A 17265-nucleotide genomic window follows, 5' to 3' on the forward strand; every position below is an offset into this window, starting at 1 on the left:
GGCTCGGTGAGAGGCTGGGTGTTGGCGCTCCGAGCGGACAGACCAGAAGCTGCTGCCGCCGAGTCGACGTGTCCGTCCGCCCGCGAGAGACGAGCTCGCGCTTCCCGCCGCCGAATCAAACGGGTCAGGTAAGTGTGACACCACGGGAACAGGCTCACCCTCGGCTCAGCCCCAGCACTTTAAATGATTACTTCAAGTCCTTCCAAAACGGGGCGTCTGTTCTCCGGAAAGTATGTTTATTTATTTATTTATTTTTAAGAGGAAAAAGCTTATTGTCAAGTTTGCTCGAGCGGAAAAGAGAAAAAAAAGTTATAAATCCCGACATTCCTTAATAACAGTTGAGTTTTTATGAAAAGGTTCAAATTAAAGTTAAATTAAAGCAATTTAAAGAGCAACATGTCGCAGTAAAGTTCTTGTCACACATAATGTGTGTGTGTGTGAACCCCCTACAGCTCATCGCACGCGCCCACTGAGCAACGTGCTCGTGCGCGGTCAGCTCTCTGTATTAGAAAAATGACAGCACTTCCCTTTTTTCCACTTTCTACCTGCTGCATGTGAAGCCGTCAGTTCAGCCTCAGTTTTTGTTTCAACAAGTCCACCTAGCGCAGGTCGAGGGGGTTACTAAAGGTCACAGCACCGCCTGGTTTTACTGCAGTTTGCTTTGAATGTGAGTGTGTGACAAAGAACAGGCCAGCTGATAAGAGCCGGCCTGACTACTGTTTGCGAAGTGCCACGAGGACAAACTGGGACAAGGACAGGTGGGGGGGGACTGGAGCCGTCAGTAACCACAAGGCCAAACTGGGAAGAGGATGAGGGATGGGGCTGAAGTCGTTAATAGACACCGTCCAGAGCCGTGCCATGAGCTCCGTCTCCAGATTTAGTATATAAATTTCTTATGGAGTCGTCACCTGCACTCCCAATGAGCTCTGAGCAGAGCGAAGGACGTCAGGGACGAATCAAAGCGATAGTTTGGCTCTTTCAGATCGTTGGACAGATTGTCAAGGTGACGGCTTGCTCGTCGAGATCGGATCGGATTGCCGCTCGCCTGAAACGGCTCCGATCTATAAACTCTCGGCATGAGAGTCAACCTTAGTCAACCTTTACGGTCATTTGTCAGTGTGAATAAGAGCAGCAGCAGGTAGCTGTAGCTCAGTCTTAATATTTGTGCAGGAAAAGCCATGAAGTGCAACGGTATTGTTCTTCGAACCCTTTCCACAGAACTCCACTTGAAAAGATCTGAACTATACCTTTTAAAGGTGCAAAGATTTACAGATCCCTCTTTTGGTGTTTGTGAACTTGTTCATGGCTTTTAGCCGGCGATTTCTGTGAATCGAAGAAAAAACTGCAGGTCTACATAAAGATTTTAGCTGTGTAACCCATCTGACAATTTCACCACAAAAATCAATACGTGATCCTAAAAATATTCCAACTCAAACGCAGTTCGTGGAAAGCTAACCTGCAGCTCTTCCAGCATAAATGACCTTCGTCTTGATTGTGGATTGAGAGAAACTGGACAAATTTTAAGGCCGCTCTTTGCCAAAAAAGGGAAGGTAAACGTCCCAGCAAACACGGAGGACGAGAGACAACGGTGGAGCGAGGGCGCTTCGGGGATGGAGGCAGACACATTTGATTCCGTCTCCCAAGTGGGACGAACTTAGCTCTCGGTTCTCGCTTTGCCTCGCACCGTCACAGATCTCTGAGAAAACAAGCGCGGGGCGCAGGTGGGAGCGCTCTCTCTCTCTCTCTCTCTCTCTCCTCTATCCTCACCTTTCCTCGTGACGCTTTAGTGCCTCATGAGCACAAATTTAGAAACCTCAACGAGGAGGCATTGATTTTTTTTATGTCAGCGGCGTGGCTGTGACCTTCGCTGCAGCCGCCATTTAACCGCAACGCCTTCAGCAGAGGCAGACGAACCTTTTTATAAGTAGAACAGTAAATCTGCACGAACTGTCCTGCTAATTACTGACATCTAATTAATAATACGAAGAGATCAGAGCGGGGGATAGTCGTCACGTGGGGGGGCCTAATGATGGAAATCTACTCTCTCCTCGCGTTATCTGATTGCCGCCGCAGCATTAGCCACATTAAGTCTTTTCCAGCTGCTCACTTGTGGTTTCCATGTGTGACTCATGGCTGTAGTATGCTGCGCTCCCTTGTGCTCTCTGTCTGCGTCCCTCCTCCTTCCCCTCAGTTTCCCAACAGCAGCTCTCCCTCGTCGTCCTCCTCCTCCTCTCCCCGGCGCTCCCCTCTCGCCTCCGCCTCTGTTTCGTAACTTTTGAGTCTTCTGATGAACTTTCCTTCCTCCTTCACCCCCCCCCCTTTTATTTTCACCTTGTGTCATTCTCCTCTCTGCTTATCTCAGCTCCTGTTTCTGTTTCTCCGTCCGTGGAATAAACTTTGCTCTGTGTGTTGAAACTAATCAGCGGCGAGTTGAAAAAGGTTTCCCGATATTTGAAGACCGAACCTGCGCTATCCTTTCAAAATCACCACTTCCTGACTTGAGGAGTGGTCTCTGCTGACTCGGAGCTCCGCAACATGTTCAGCGTGTTTCAAAGGCGACGCAGTTTTCCTGTGTGTGTGTGTGTCGGCCTTTCCGTTAGGATGTGTTACACTCCAGAATGCGCTGCTGCTAATTTAGGAGGGCAAAAAAAAAAATGCCACTGAGACAGCTGTCTTTGTAGTGGAGGAGCTCGAACACGTGACGCTCGAGCATGTGGGTGGGTATGTGTAGGAAAAATAAAGAAGAAGAAGAAGAAAGGAGCTTCAAATGCGTGCTTTGCGGACAACAGATGCATTAAAGTGGTGGTTCGGCCAGGCCCAAATTGGAAAATCAGAGGGAAGAGTCCCTCTGAGTTCTACGATTTAGCATATCAGGACACAATAAAAAGGATCTGGTCTTTACCAGGTTCTAAACATAAAGGAATCAACCTTATCCGTACAAAACAGAACTTATCTATTAAATCAAAATGAAGCCAGAATGGGAAACCTGAGTCCACCCTTACTGCTTCCATTGGATTTAAGAGGGAAGGTATCAGCCAGGAGCTGCTGATCAGATTTACTGACTGACTGATCGTCATCAGTGTGAGCGTCTCTTCAAAAGCAGGAGTTTTAGGAGGTGTGTGTTAACACAATGCCAAGGAGGAAAGACATCAGCAATGACCGTAGAGAATCAAGTTTTGCTGCCCATTAACCTCGAAAGGATTAAAGTTTGTTTTGTTTTGTTTTGTTTTTTTCAGACAATTTTAGAGTCCACCGTTCTGCAGAGAGAGAGATTATTTACAAGTGAAAAACATTTTAGACAGCTTCCCAGGAGCGGGAAGGCAAATTCACCCTAAGGTCAGACTGTGCAATGCTCAGAGAAATTGCAAAAAAAAAAAAACCCAGAGCTCCATCTGAGACTCCACAGGCCTCAGATAGCAGGTTAAATGTTCAAGGTCATGGCAGGATAATTCCATAAAGACGGAACAAATGTAGCCCGTTTGGCTCCAGAAGAACTTGACTGCACGACTCCAGTTTGTAAAGTTTTTATCTAAATGGGCCACAGGTCTTCTTGAACAATGTCCTCTGGTCAGATGAGACCAAAGAAGAGATGTTTACCCATAATCCACACACAAAAAAAAACCCACCTCATGCCAGCTGTCAAGCACGGCGGTGAAGGGCTGATGATCTGGGCTTGTTTTACAGCCACAGGACCTGGGCACCCTGCAGTCACCGAGTCAACCATGAACTCCTCTTTACACCAGAGTTTTCTAGAGTCGACCGTGAAACCAAAATTCCTCCGCTGTCATGTGAGACTGATAAAATCCTACAGAAAACCACAGCTGAGTGGTTTTACTGCGAACAGATCAAACAGTCCGTGTTTTTTTTCCGCACACAGCTTTTACATTGTTTTGCTGATAACAAGGTGGAATATGTGTGTTTTTGTACACATGAGGTTAGATTTAAATACCTTTACAACCTGGTAAAGATCGGCTCATTTTTATTAGGTCCTGATATGTAAAACTACTGACTTTACTGTTAATATACAAATAAAATTGGTCAATCAGGCTCCTACTGCTGTGTCAGCACATTTGTAACTGATGGCTGATTGGTCCATTCATTCAGGTCAAAGGTGGACTTACTGTTGTGCCACAAGCACAATGAACAACTCTGAACGTCTAAAAACACCAAGACATGAACCTAACAAGTCAACATCTGTGTTCCAGTTACTTCTCCATGTCAGATATTGTAATGTTTGTGGAAACTTTGCCTCCTAACTGGACGCTGTAGTTTGTAGCTAATAACTTTTCAACTTTATCTACAGAAAAATGCAAACACGATAGAAACTGTGTTTTCAGTTTCACTTCTGGAGCAACAAACATGTTGGTCAGCAGTTATTATTGTGAAACTAAATCCCAATCTGACGCTCCAGGCTGATTATTACTGATTTAACTACCATGTATGTATGTATGCTGTATCAGTCTTTCTAAAGTAGCTCACAACCACATTACCCACAATGCCCCAGCTTGTTGAGCAACATTTACATTAAGTATGATTATAATTAAAAAAAATATGTGAAAATCTGTCTGTCTGTCAGCAAAATAGCTCGAGAGCCAGTGGTGGATTCTAATAAATCTCTCAGAGCGTAATCATTGGAGGAACATCTAAAACTGATGAACGTTTGGAGTCAACTTGATTAAAGCTGACTGCAACAGCTGATCGACCTTATCGAGCATGTAGATGCCTAAAAATGGGTCAGTTTTACAGATGCTGAGCTAGAATTGGGCGTGGTAGTAGCTGAGAGTCATTCCCATCACATACTCTGAGCACTATCAGCTCATGTGAGATATTTGTTTAAAACCTTGGCATGTAAGGTAGTGGACCACACGCATTTCTTCAAGGAATGCTACTTTTTTCTTTTTTTTTAGTCCCTGTAACTGCATTTATTTGGGAGTGGGGGCATCCCCTGTCCTGGCCTCCTATGACTCCTTCTTCTGAATGTCTGTAGCGCTCTTTAAAAACTCGGCTTTACAAATGAAACCAAAGAGCCGTATCACACAGTTCCAGTTACAGCGTCTGCCATTGTTGCTGGTAAATGTCACGGCATGAGGGGCGTGACCGCCAGCCAAGTGTTGCTCAATCCCACCATTCCCCTGATCGCATAAAAGCAAACATGTAGGTCCTTGAAACTACTCCTAGAAGGACTAATAGTTTTAAAATACCCCAGAGAGTCTTTTATAACTGTTTGGTTCAAAAGCACCGAATGTATTTATGGCCGCCATTATCCGCCGTATCAGCAGTGGAAAGAATTATGTGTTAAAAAGTAAATAAATGAGGAGGAACTCTAGCTTTAAGTTGGTGGACAATTAACTCTTCAAATAATTTCAACTTGCACTGTTCGCATCTTCGGGACAGACTGGTTTCTATAAGTTTGAGTAGTACAGCCGACCCATGAGCGTTTGACAGCGTTAACAGTGGGAGGTTTGCTTCGTGATGCTGTGGAGCTTCACTGCAGGGGAGAGGAGACAACCAGCTGGAGGAAAGCCGACGAGGAGTCTGAGCTTTAGTGCAGAAACTCGAGAGCTTGTGCTGCCTGGGAGTTTGTAACGTAAAGGATAACTGAGAGGAAAAGGCTGGACGAGAGCAGAGGAGAAAGGTGAAAGTGCACGTATGTGCACAAGTGTTCCAGGAAGGGGAGCCGTAGAGGAGACAGACATAAGCTGTTAAAAAAAAGCAGAAGAGGGCTGTGTTTCGGTGGTTTCCAACAAACACGCAGCTCCTAAAGCTTCAGGGAGAGAACCGACAGAGTGAGAGAAGCAAACGATGTGAAGAGACGGTAAGAAAACGAGAGACTGAGTGGATCAGGAGGAAGAGGGAGACGCTGTGAGAGGCGGAAACAAAAAGCAGTCAGAGATTGGCAGAGACAAAGCCAGAACAGAAAAGTCTTTCTTCCTGCAGCAGGCAGAGCTCTGAGGGAGAGTTTCAAACCACCCTTTGGGTACAGGATGGGACAACAGCAGCTCTTTGGTAATATTTGTTAAAAAAAAAAAAACTTGATAAAGCATGAAATTAAACCTAGAGCTGAACTAATAACTGATCTGCAGCAGTTGATGGTATTTAAAAAAAAACAAATCAGATTCTTAAGGCGAGTTAGGTGCTGATTTGTTGTTTTTCTTAATTTTGTATTCTTAAAAATCTGAAAAATTCGAACTGTTAACTGCTGTACAAGTTATGATAAATGATCAAATTAATCAACACTGAAACATAATTGATCCTTTTAGCCTTAAACTCACAAACGGCTGTCAGGAAAGAAAGTTTACTTTTTTATACAGTATTTCCAAGTTTTTTTCTATGGACATTTCTCATCGTTTTATTTATTATCACAATATGTATCTGTCAAGGAATGCTAGACCTTTAATTAGTTTCTCATTAGTGTTAAATAATAAATTAGCTGCTGTTTTGAAAAGCCAACATCTTTTTCTCACTGACAGCGTGGAAAATATAAAAGTGCATTTTTTTTTTAATAAATGTATATTAAAGCATAAAAATAGAATATAAGATGCTGGACTGTCAGCCTTGTAACATAGTATTGATGCGTTTTTTTTCCTTCCTGAGTGAAAGCAGAACTCCTTTCTTCTTCAAATGATTATTAACACATCAGCACATGACTTCATTTACCCTGCAGGCTGCTGTTCTTAAATCTTTGCATAAACACAATGATTTGAATCAGGTTCTGAATCAGCCGCTTTCCTCTCGGCCCCACCTTAGACTAACATTTGCTTTAGAATACGATCTTCGTATAGAGGAGGAGGAGGGGGAGGCTGATGGCTCTGATCCCACCTTCAGTTCTGTTTCTGTTTCTCTCCGTCCCTCCTTCCTCCCCTCGCTCCTCTCTCATGGGGTTAAGCTGGTTGTTGGCCCGTCTCCCATCCTCTACATTCCCCCCGCTTCGCCTGGGGTTGCTGAGGGGAGGCACCAGGAGAGAAAAGCACTCATCCTGTTGTTCTCTTTTTCTCATGTTAACAAATTCCAACCTGTAGCCAAGGAGGGAGAGACACGATTAAATAACAACCTTCACCTTCACCCACTGTTAGGTACAAATACTAGGTGGTACAAGGACCACCAGCAGATTAGATCAATCCGTTTGTCCACAGAATGACAGTAGACAGTGCAACATGCCCATTGTGCTTTTTTATAGACCATCGTTATGTCTGGTCATCAATCCAAAATCCAGAGATACTCACTTTACTGTAAAACATGTCAAACACCATCCTGTTCCTTTGTTCTAAAAAACAAATTCTCACCTATAATTAAATTGTGTTTCATCTCAATAATTCCTTGAAGCATATCTTCTGCTGCCTTTAATGTTGTTTAAACTAAGACCATCTTGTGTTGAGAAATAGCGGAATTGGAGCCATTTTGGTCAAACCTTGAAACTAACATTATGCGTGATCTCATGTGACGTGGTAAAATGTTGCAGACCTTGTTAGCACTTGGAGTACGTGTTGGGAATGACTCACGGCTACTACCACATCCCATTTTTAGCTCCGTATCTGTAAAACTGGCCAAGTCGTGGCCTTTTTTGTGTCTGATTAGCTGTGGCAGCCATCTTTAATGAGGTTAAAGATGGCATCCAGACATGTTGCCAACAGACACAGGCAAAACCGTGATCGCCCGCCCTTTACCTTTCAGCAGTGGGTGATTAAAAACCTGTAATGTGTCGTTTACAGTGACTAGTTTTGGCAGCTGCAGATAATCTGTAGCTCTGTAGGATCAACTACTCCTCTTAAAATCCTTAAAGTCTGTTTGTTCTGTTTGCTCTTCAGACCACAGAGCTCTGATTTCCTCTGACTTTCCCAAACAGACAACTCTTGTGATACAGAAATTCAAAAGTAGTGAAGATTTGGAAAAATCCTAGTCATTTCTTTTCATCTTAATTCGACCATAGAAGCCAGACTGTATCCTATACATCAGAATTTGTTCACATAATTGAACTCCAACATTCTGCAGCTTAGCTGTTACTTTATTTCACAGAGACCTCTCACCCGTGGGTGTAAATACGAGATGGGTTAGGTGTGTTTGCTCTTCCCTCCTGATGTGCTCGGAGTGGAAAAGTGCAGTAAGTGGAAAATCACCAGTGGGCTGCTTTAGGCGTGTCACCTCCCCGTTCACATGGTGCCTCAGCTGCCGCTGCTGCTCCAACATGGCAACCGACACAGCAAACACAGCGTGTGGTGGAGAACAGCTTGGACTGTGTGTCCGAAAAGGAACAAAGCTGACAGGAAGTGTGTATTTCATCAGGGAAGACATAAGCTCGATTGTTCAGTTATATGGTTATACAACCATGGAGCTCTGGACAGCGGGATTATCCCCTCTGGAGTGGCGGCACTTCAAAAAAAAAGATCCATTTATACACCACTGTACGGCTGAAAATAAGATTAAAGTATCATTTCAGACTATAAAGCTTCAAACTGGTGAGTGCACTGTAACACGATTCTGAAGTTTGATATGAGGTTCAGACTGAAACAGTAACAATGAAGATTAAAGTTTCAGGGCATTAAAATGGAGGCACTTTAATGCTGTTACTAAAAGAGATTTTAGACTCCATCAGAGTCATTTATCACTTTGCTACCAGGAGCACAAGCACTACTATCTATCTGAGAGGGAGTGTGTGTGTGTGTGTGTGTGTGTGGTTGGGGGGAGTTTCAAAAGCTACCTCTTTGTTTCATTACATTTGATAAGATTTCTCCACTCAGAAAGGCCAACAATTTCATGCCATTTCGGAGAATTTTAACTAGGCCATTTTAGGCAAAAACATTGTTTGTATTCTTTGGTGATTTTTTGACTATTCTTCAAATATATCCTTAATTTTCTCCAGCTCAGTGGGTCAACATGGAAGGAAGGGGGGGTGTATTCTGACTGTACAGCTGAGCTCACCGTTGACCATAGTTTCCACTTTATAATCCTTTCAAAATAAACTGCGTTGGACGGAAACAGATGCTTCCAGTGCTTCTATTAATTTTTCTTTTTTCGGGAGGGTGTTGGGCGGTAGGTGTTGTGTTTGGGGAAAAAAGCGCCTTTAGGAAACAGCTTGGCGTGTCACCACCAGGTGCCAGTTTAAAAAAAACAACAAAAAAAAGGATCTGGCAGCAGTCGTATTAATTATTCACATTTGCTCGTTTGAACTATAAAATATTAGAATATTTAAAAATTGCCACCTATCCCTATAAAAGACAAAGATGTTTCAGTTTTGATCACTTGAGTCATTACATTTTTGTAACTAAAATATCCGAGCCACATTACAGGCTGAAGGCCATGTTCCTATTTGTAATTAATGAGGAATGTCAGATAACGTAACACTGTTACAATAAGGTCTTATTTATTTAATGTTGTAACTAAACACAGACTTGTCCTTCTTCTCTCAACAGCTTCTAGCCTAAAGATGTCAAAGATCTGCACTTTGGTGTTCATGACACGTAAGTAAAAGTAAAAGTTCTCACTTTTTAGTAGATAAAAAGACATCTGTTGATTTGTAAAACTGTCGATGGCAAACATAAAGTTGGTCATTTTAAACTACGGGAAAATCGCATCAAACTCATTGAAATTAGGTTTTATTTTATTTGACACAAAATGCAACAGAAAAGTTGTTTTTTGTTCATAGTTTTTTTTTTTATTTTGTGCGCCACTCTTCTTTATTATTTTCTTTGACAAATGTGTCATTGTTCACTTTGAGAAAACAAAAGGAGGATTATGGTTGACTGACAAAAAAAAAATGAAAAACAAATATTCTTCTGGAAAGTAAATTTTATTGTTCTTGCTGGAAGAAAGAAAATATGATGCAGTTATGGAAGAACTATTGGAAAGGGTCTGTTTGCGTACGTTTTCTCAGTTTTGTGTCTCCAACCAGGGGCGTAGGACTTGTCAGGCGTCAGAGATTTTTCATTAATTTATTAAATTTTTCTCAGCATTACTTAGATGTGAAATATCTGCATTGGCCAGCCAGTCCCGTGTTTATCAGCAGGAGGCGCCGCAGGCTGTGTTTCATAATAGTGACGTGTATCTGTCTCTGTTTGTCCTCTTGCAGTTGTGTCCCTAATGTCTGCAGCAGCTGAGTCCGGTAAGCAGGTTTTTACTCTACATTTTCACATCTACTGACGTGCGGCCTTTTAAAATGGATCCATGCAATCTGGTAGTTTTGTCAGAGCTTCAGAACTAGGCCACCGTGTGTGTTCACCACAGTTTGTCCTCTCTGAGGTCACCTGTTTACACGTTTGTGCTTGTTTACATGTTCCTTCCTGCTCCGACAGCTGAAGAGGACCCCTTTACCTTTGGTAAGCCACTGTTCTTACATTATTATTAGAATAAAAGAAATAAATATGGGTATCATGCATACATATGTTACGTTTCAAAATGGTAAAACATTTGACACTTTATTTTTTCCATGTCATCTAATATAAAGAATTATGTGTGTGTGTGCAGACTACAAAAGACTGCGTGTCGGAGGCCTGATCTTGGCAGCTGTCCTCTGTCTCATTGGCATCACTATTCTGCTCAGTAAGACACACATAAACATCATTCTATATATATATATATATATATATATATATATATATGTTGACAAGCTTGCAAAATCCTGCTCAGAAACCCATAAACCCTGAACGTTTTCTTACTTTTTCTTTTTGCAGGCGGCCACTGCAGGTGCAAGTTCAACCAGAACAAGAGGTGATGCTTTTACACAGGAAACAAGCTCAACTCAGTTTGTGAAACTGCTGTAGTTCTAAAATGAGAATTTTTTTTTAATCATTATTATTATAAATTTGACTCTCTGCTGTCTTTTCAGGAGGAGGACACAAAGCAATACTCAGCAGATGCTCACCGACAAAGGTGCTGTACACTCACTTTAAAGAGTTTTACAAAAAAAAAATAATTAAATAACTAATTTAACTGTTGTCAAATCCAGTTGTATTAAGGCATCTTCTAACATAAGGTGAAAAAAACTTAATAGCTCATAGTTATAGTTCACATTAGCAAACTGAAGGACCGCGGGCCAGGTTTGGATATTTTAATGTAAAGGAAATGGCCCAACAATCTGTGACAGACTGAGTCTGTTGCTTCTTACTTTGCAAAAAAAACTGAGCATCCTTAGTACAGACATCACATGGTAATTAGCCAACACTGAAACCAAGAAAATGAAGCTTGTTTCATTGCTTGTAATTGTAATTGCTTGACTCAGTTCTGAATGTCTAAAAAGAACCAATCAAACGTTTGCTGATGAACTAAAGATGCAGCTAACGTGCATCAGAGCAACACAGTCTGCTTAAATTTCTTATTTCTTTATTACTGTATTCTGTCATTTCAGAGTAAAAGGTTAGTTTAGATTTTTATCGAGACGTTTGTGGTAGCTGAGTTGGTAGAATTTGGAAACAATGGATGACAAAGAAAAAATAAATAATAAAAAAAACCTACTAATAAAAAAACAAGACTAGAAATTAACACTACTGGTCTTTTTTTTATTTATTATTGGATTATTATTTTGTTTTTAATCAGTAAGCTATTTTTGTTTAAAAGTCTATATATGACATGGGAAAAAATAATGTTGTTTTTTTTTTTGTATTAATAATTTGTCATAATCCATCTGAAAATCAAGGTCAATTTATGTGTTTATTCAAAATCAAAAATGTATTTAAAAAAATGACCAGGATTAAAATCTTTGCTGTCATTTTAACGTCCAAGATAATATTGATGAAATTAAATATAGTTACTTTTCTTTCTTGGATTATAAATTTTGTTGTATAAAAAAATGAAGACCGTCTGATCTAAGATCCATTCTTCCACTCTGAAGTTTTGCCAAGATCCAAATTTATATTTACTCTGTCCATCTGTTTCACTGTAAACACACTCGGGTCAAACACACACACACACATAAAATGGAAAGCACTCACAGGTCTGGACTGAGATGCCATGGACCTCACTGTTCAACAGGTGGTGGGACGCCGGGGGTCCATCAGGCAGAGAGGCGGGAGGAGTTAGACAGACTCACATTTGTTGTTGTGGTGCAGCTATAAAAAGATGCCACATTTAACCCTTGGAGTCATCTTTCTGGTTTCCAATAATAAGACTGTTTTTTATCTAGAGTTAAATGTATTTATTTTTCAATGCAACCCAGGTAAATATTCCAATCATTACTTTCAGGTTTGACTAAATATATTTAATTTTAAAAGCTAGTTTCCAGGTGAAACTTCAGTAATATTTTTATTTTGTGTATATTTCATGTACAGAAATGTGCACAACTAGAAACACGCAGTAAAAGTCTTTAGGATTAAAAGTGACCAGAGTGTTTTCCAAAATGGAAAGCTTTAATAACTCCCATACTTGTATCAAACGGAGGAAAAGATTTTCCAGTTAAAAGCCATTTGGAGTGTTGTAGCTGAGGCCTTAACACCACTTCCAGGTTTAAGGGAATATAAGCTGTTTTCAGGAACTCTGAGGGTTAGAAGGACTGTCAGTCTCACCGTGGAGCTACGTGTTTGCTTTCACACTGTCGGGGGAACGCTGGGATTGCGTAACAGTCGTCCGGCGGTCAGGGCGGCCACAATTATCATCATCGGCAACAAAAACTGAGCTGCATGTTGTGGCACTTTGGTTTAGATTTTAAAAAACGAAGTTTGAAAGATCTCCAAACACTGAGGTGAAGGAGGCATAGGAGCCGAAACTCGTCCGTCTCCCGCGGTGCCAGTTCAGTAGCTTCTGCTTCGTCAGTGCGACTGCAGACGCTGGCAGAGCCTTCTCCCTGCTCAGTCGATCAATATACGATGTATCGACCCACTCTCGGCCTCTTGCGTCACCCGGCAGTCCCTGCTGAGCTGAGAAAGCACCTGCTCTCAAGCGGGAGCTAAAAATACACCTGATTAATGTAGTTATAAGGACTTACAAATGGCCGCAGTACCCGCAGTGCATATAAGGTTTTTGTGACGTGGTCCCTGCAGTCTGAAAGCGCCTGGAAACCCAAGACATGGTTACAGCCGTGATGCAGACAAAATACTGTCAGTAACCCATACGGGAAAAGACTGTGACGTTAAAACAGCTCAGCGGAGACGTGATGCTCTGACAGACATTTTCCACTTTCATCAGCACTTACTGTTTCAGATGGCTTGTGCCTTTTAATACCCACCTCGTATTTTAGCTTCAACTCGATATACTTTGTAAACGTAGTTTGAAAATACAATGAATTTCCAACAAAATAGGGATGCATGACTGTCATCTTGTACAATATTCCTTTTTTTTTTATTCTTTTCCATTTGTAACCCACCTTCCCGTCCATCTACAGGTCGTGCCTGTGACTGCTAGAAAACATGGAGAACACACCGACTCCCCGAACCTGCAACCGCAGAGGAGCAGCAGTGGGATTGTGTTACGCCGCAAGCGATCCTGCTGTTGTTTCGAGCGTTCGTCAGGAAGTAGTCGGTGCGCTTCAGATTTTAGGCAGGAAGCTTGTTGTCCTGAAAGCAGATCTGCTGATATGCTGCGTGCGTCTCTACACACACCAGCCGTACACGAACCCGCGTCGCTTTCATTTCACTCGGCTAAACTCTTCTGTTACCCACAGCTTCAAATATTTTCACCAACCTGGCCTGAGAGTTGGGAAACTTTGTTAGCGGACTTACCCGACTGAGGTGAAAGTGACTCAATTCAATATAAAAAACACCAGTTTATCACCAAAAAATGATCTTTAACGTCCACATACTGTAGGTTGTGTCTGGCAACACTTTTGTTACATATTGTCTGTGTAAAGTAAATGTCGATGTAGATATTAGTCTCCCACTGTGACCAACCTAACCCACTGTCTGTTTCCCTGTCAGATCTATGAAATCCATACTATCATGAGTACATATTAGAGGGTTTTTCTTTTTCATGTTTGCATTGTGGAGGAGCGTAGCGGATTGTACTGTTCAGAGAGTTTCTATAAAATAAAAAGTTGAAACAAATGTGCGAGTGGGCTTTACTTCAAGGTGTCTGGATGTGTTTGATTTTGTTTAGAACCAAAACCTGGTCCTCATACGTTCAAACCCCAGTTCTGAGTTAGAGTTTAGGTTGTTGTTAGGATTAGACGCGTACTGGTGGTAATGGTTAGGTTTAGGGTAAGGGTCGGGGTTAGGCTACAGAAATGAATAAAAGAAGAATGGAAGTCAATGCACGGTCCTCATAAGGACAGCAAAACAAATGTGTGTGTGGATGTGTTGTGTCACACTGAAACTGAGTTAAAATTTAAATGGACACAAACGCAGCAGCTACAAAATGAAAAATGAAAAAACTAAATGTTTGGAAAGGAGCACATTGCAAAGTCATGAAGACCGGACCAGAGGAAGTAAGATGCAAACTTTGTGGTATTTTTCTCATATTCACGGTTAATGTGTCCTTATATTCCAAATTTGTAAGCAAACTTTGGGATTGTAGGTCAACTACCACGTCTGTTTACCTGCAAAAAGAGCCAAAGTGACTGAAAATAGATCAGAAGGTAAACTTACCGCAATGTTTGTTTACCTACACAGACTGCAACAACAACTGTATCGCTCTGGGAAGTGACGCCACTAGGAACTGATTTACAGAGGATGCCGTGATGCAAAGTATGAATTAGAGTCTACATGTGGTGCTTTAAGCCCCGCCTACTCTCATTGCACACAATCACGGTGTCATATGACCTTTGTTTCAAGGATGAAACAAGTAATTACAGCTAAATATGTTGGAAAAATCATCATTTGACCATACAGCAGCAAGGTAAGGATTATATGAAACAAGAGTCGACACCCAACATGGACGCTGGTTCAGCTTCAACTTCTGGGTCCGGATCAGAGGTCCCTTCATATACAGTCTTTGACAGCCAGCCTAACGCAGGTCAGTCCTGTGACTCCACCTTCCAGATGGGTTTCTACAGACTCAGCCCTGAGCTTTGTTTACATGGAGTGAGGACCCGCATTTCAGGACTGCACACAATATACCTGAAAAACTACAGGAGGAAAACCTTTCAAACGGAACCATTTGACATAAGTGGTTCAGGATGACCTATTTATGCTGGATTTCATACTTTGCAATGACAACCTTTAACTCCCGTTGAAGTCAATATATCAGGCTAGCTGTTGCTTGTAGATTTACAAGTAGGTCCAACACCTTCAACAGATTTGGCATCTTGACAGAACTTTGAAAAACAACTCTTCACCATCATGTTGTTCTTTTTACCTTTAAAACATATTTTAGGAGGTGTTCGCTGTGCCCTATTTACCCCCAGGGAGGACAGAAAGGAGCTCTGTATAGGCAGATAAAATAGAAAAATGCAAACATTTCTACATGATTTCGTTCAATCATATCAATGTGAACTGCTAGTTCCAAAGAAAAAAGTAAAACATTACATATGGGGAAGGAAAATGCTTTTGAAAGGACTAAAGGCTCAAACTCAAAGATGCCTTTTTCAATTATTTTTAAATCATTTGTGCTTTTCTAAGTTTAGCAGGATTGGGCTGAAATAAAGAGAAAGGTGAAAGTGCACGTGCACACGCAAGTGCTTCAGGACGGGGAACAGACAGAAGTTGTTAAAAAGAAGAAGAGGGCTGTGTTTCAGTGGTTTCAAACAAACACGCAGCTCCTAAAGCTTCAGGGAGAGAACCGACAGAGTGAGAGAAGCAAACGATGTGAAGAGACGGTAAGAAAACGAGAGACTGAGTGGATCAGGAGGAAGAGGGAGACGCTGTGAGAGGCGGAAACAAAAAGCAGTCAGAGATTGGCAGAGACAAAGCCAGAACAGAAAAGTCTTTCTTCCTGCAGCAGGCAGAGCTCTGAGGGAGAGTTTCAAACCACCCTTTGGGTACAGGATGGGACAACAGCAGCTCTTTGGTAATATTTGTTAAAAAAAAAAAAAAAAAAAAAAAACTAGATAAAGCATGAAATTAAATCTAACCTAGAGCTGAACTAATAACTGATCTGCAGCAGTTGATGGTATAAAAAACAAAGTTTTGGTGGGTTAGAATGGTTTGTTTTCTGGGTTTGGTAATAAAATCTTAGAGTTTTGGATTGTTGCACTTTTTATTACATTTTTACAAATGTATAAAATTTAGTTTTCACTTTCTTATGATGGGAAAAGTGGTTCTTAACAGCTGTAGAATCAGGCTTCAACGTAAAACTGCAGAACAGTAAAACAAGCGTGGATACTTTCTGAAGCCACTGTTCTCCTCCACATTTAGCTTCATGGAGGCGTACAGTGCATTGTGGAGTAGTTTGTGTGCCACGTGGAACTGTGTGTGTGTGTTTCACTGTTCTGACCCGAGTTAGATAAACTTTGATGTACAAATAAAATCCACACCGTGGCACTTTAATCTTTAGCCAGGAGGACGCAAAAAGACTTCACGTCTGTTTGTTCTGATCATAAACTCCCTCCCTGAGGTTACACACTAAAACCTAACTGATGGAGAAGGTGTGTGTGTGTGTGTGTGTGCACACTGACACTGCTGGAGCACTTTTCACCTAAACACAAGAAAGCACATGATGACCACAAGGAGGAGCCATTGCATTTCATTCAAACTATAAAAGCAGGTCGTGCAATCCCAGCCTTACTTAAATGTTTTTGTAAATTAGCACTGATTTATTTATATCAACTAGTTAGTAAGCTGCACGTTTTTATCCACAGTTTGACATAAGATGACTGCATTACACAACCATTATGCAGCATCAGACTCACAGTTTGGCATCAGAAGAGGACAGACGCTCACATTTTGCAGTTGTTAAATGTGCTTTTTGACATTTCCATGCCAGCCAAAAACATACCATGTTTTGCTCAGGTGTAACAGAAGAACACCTCCACAGCCTCCATTTCTTTCTTTAGGCCCTCATAGTGACACAGGCCTTCCTGATGAACTGCAGAAACAAATATTATTGCCTAATTAAGTATATTCTCTGGCAGAAAGTTTCTGACCAGTCATGAGAGGATGAAGGATGCTGCACACTCAAAACACGAATGAAATCTAATTTAGCTGCCAGAAATTAAGACAGAAAGTTTGAGGTTTTCACAATAAAGTATTATCCCACTGTTCATGTACAGCTATTCCTATCCATATTCCTGTATATTATCAAGCTAATGATGTAATGATCAGAAACCAAAACCATGCTGGTATAAAAAATATTTCAGAAACAATATTTAGGTAAAAGGAGAAAAAAAACACCAAGAAAGATGAGACATAAGCCCCTTTAACAAATCACTTTACAGCCAGGCCGGACATTCCTTCTTCCTGCCTCTGTGTG

The 17265-nt window shown here is 41.4% G+C and overlaps 1 protein-coding gene across 1 annotated transcript; it reads left to right on the forward strand.

Annotated features, from left to right (window-relative positions):
* On the forward strand, window positions 1-13968 carry fxyd1 (FXYD domain containing ion transport regulator 1 (phospholemman)). Its single transcript, XM_017410006.2, has 8 exons — window positions 1-128; window positions 9408-9455; window positions 10064-10096; window positions 10287-10310; window positions 10459-10533; window positions 10665-10701; window positions 10820-10863; window positions 13307-13968. The coding sequence occupies exons 2-8, from the start codon at window positions 9422-9424 to the stop codon at window positions 13324-13326; spliced, it is 267 nt and encodes an 88-aa protein (XP_017265495.1). The 5' UTR covers window positions 1-128; window positions 9408-9421; the 3' UTR covers window positions 13327-13968.
* The last annotated feature ends 3297 nt before the right edge of the window (window positions 13969-17265 follow it).

The sequence above is a fragment of the Kryptolebias marmoratus genome, linkage group LG16 (assembly GCF_001649575.2).
Source record: "Kryptolebias marmoratus isolate JLee-2015 linkage group LG16, ASM164957v2, whole genome shotgun sequence".
Lineage (NCBI taxonomy): Eukaryota > Metazoa > Chordata > Actinopteri > Cyprinodontiformes > Rivulidae > Kryptolebias > Kryptolebias marmoratus.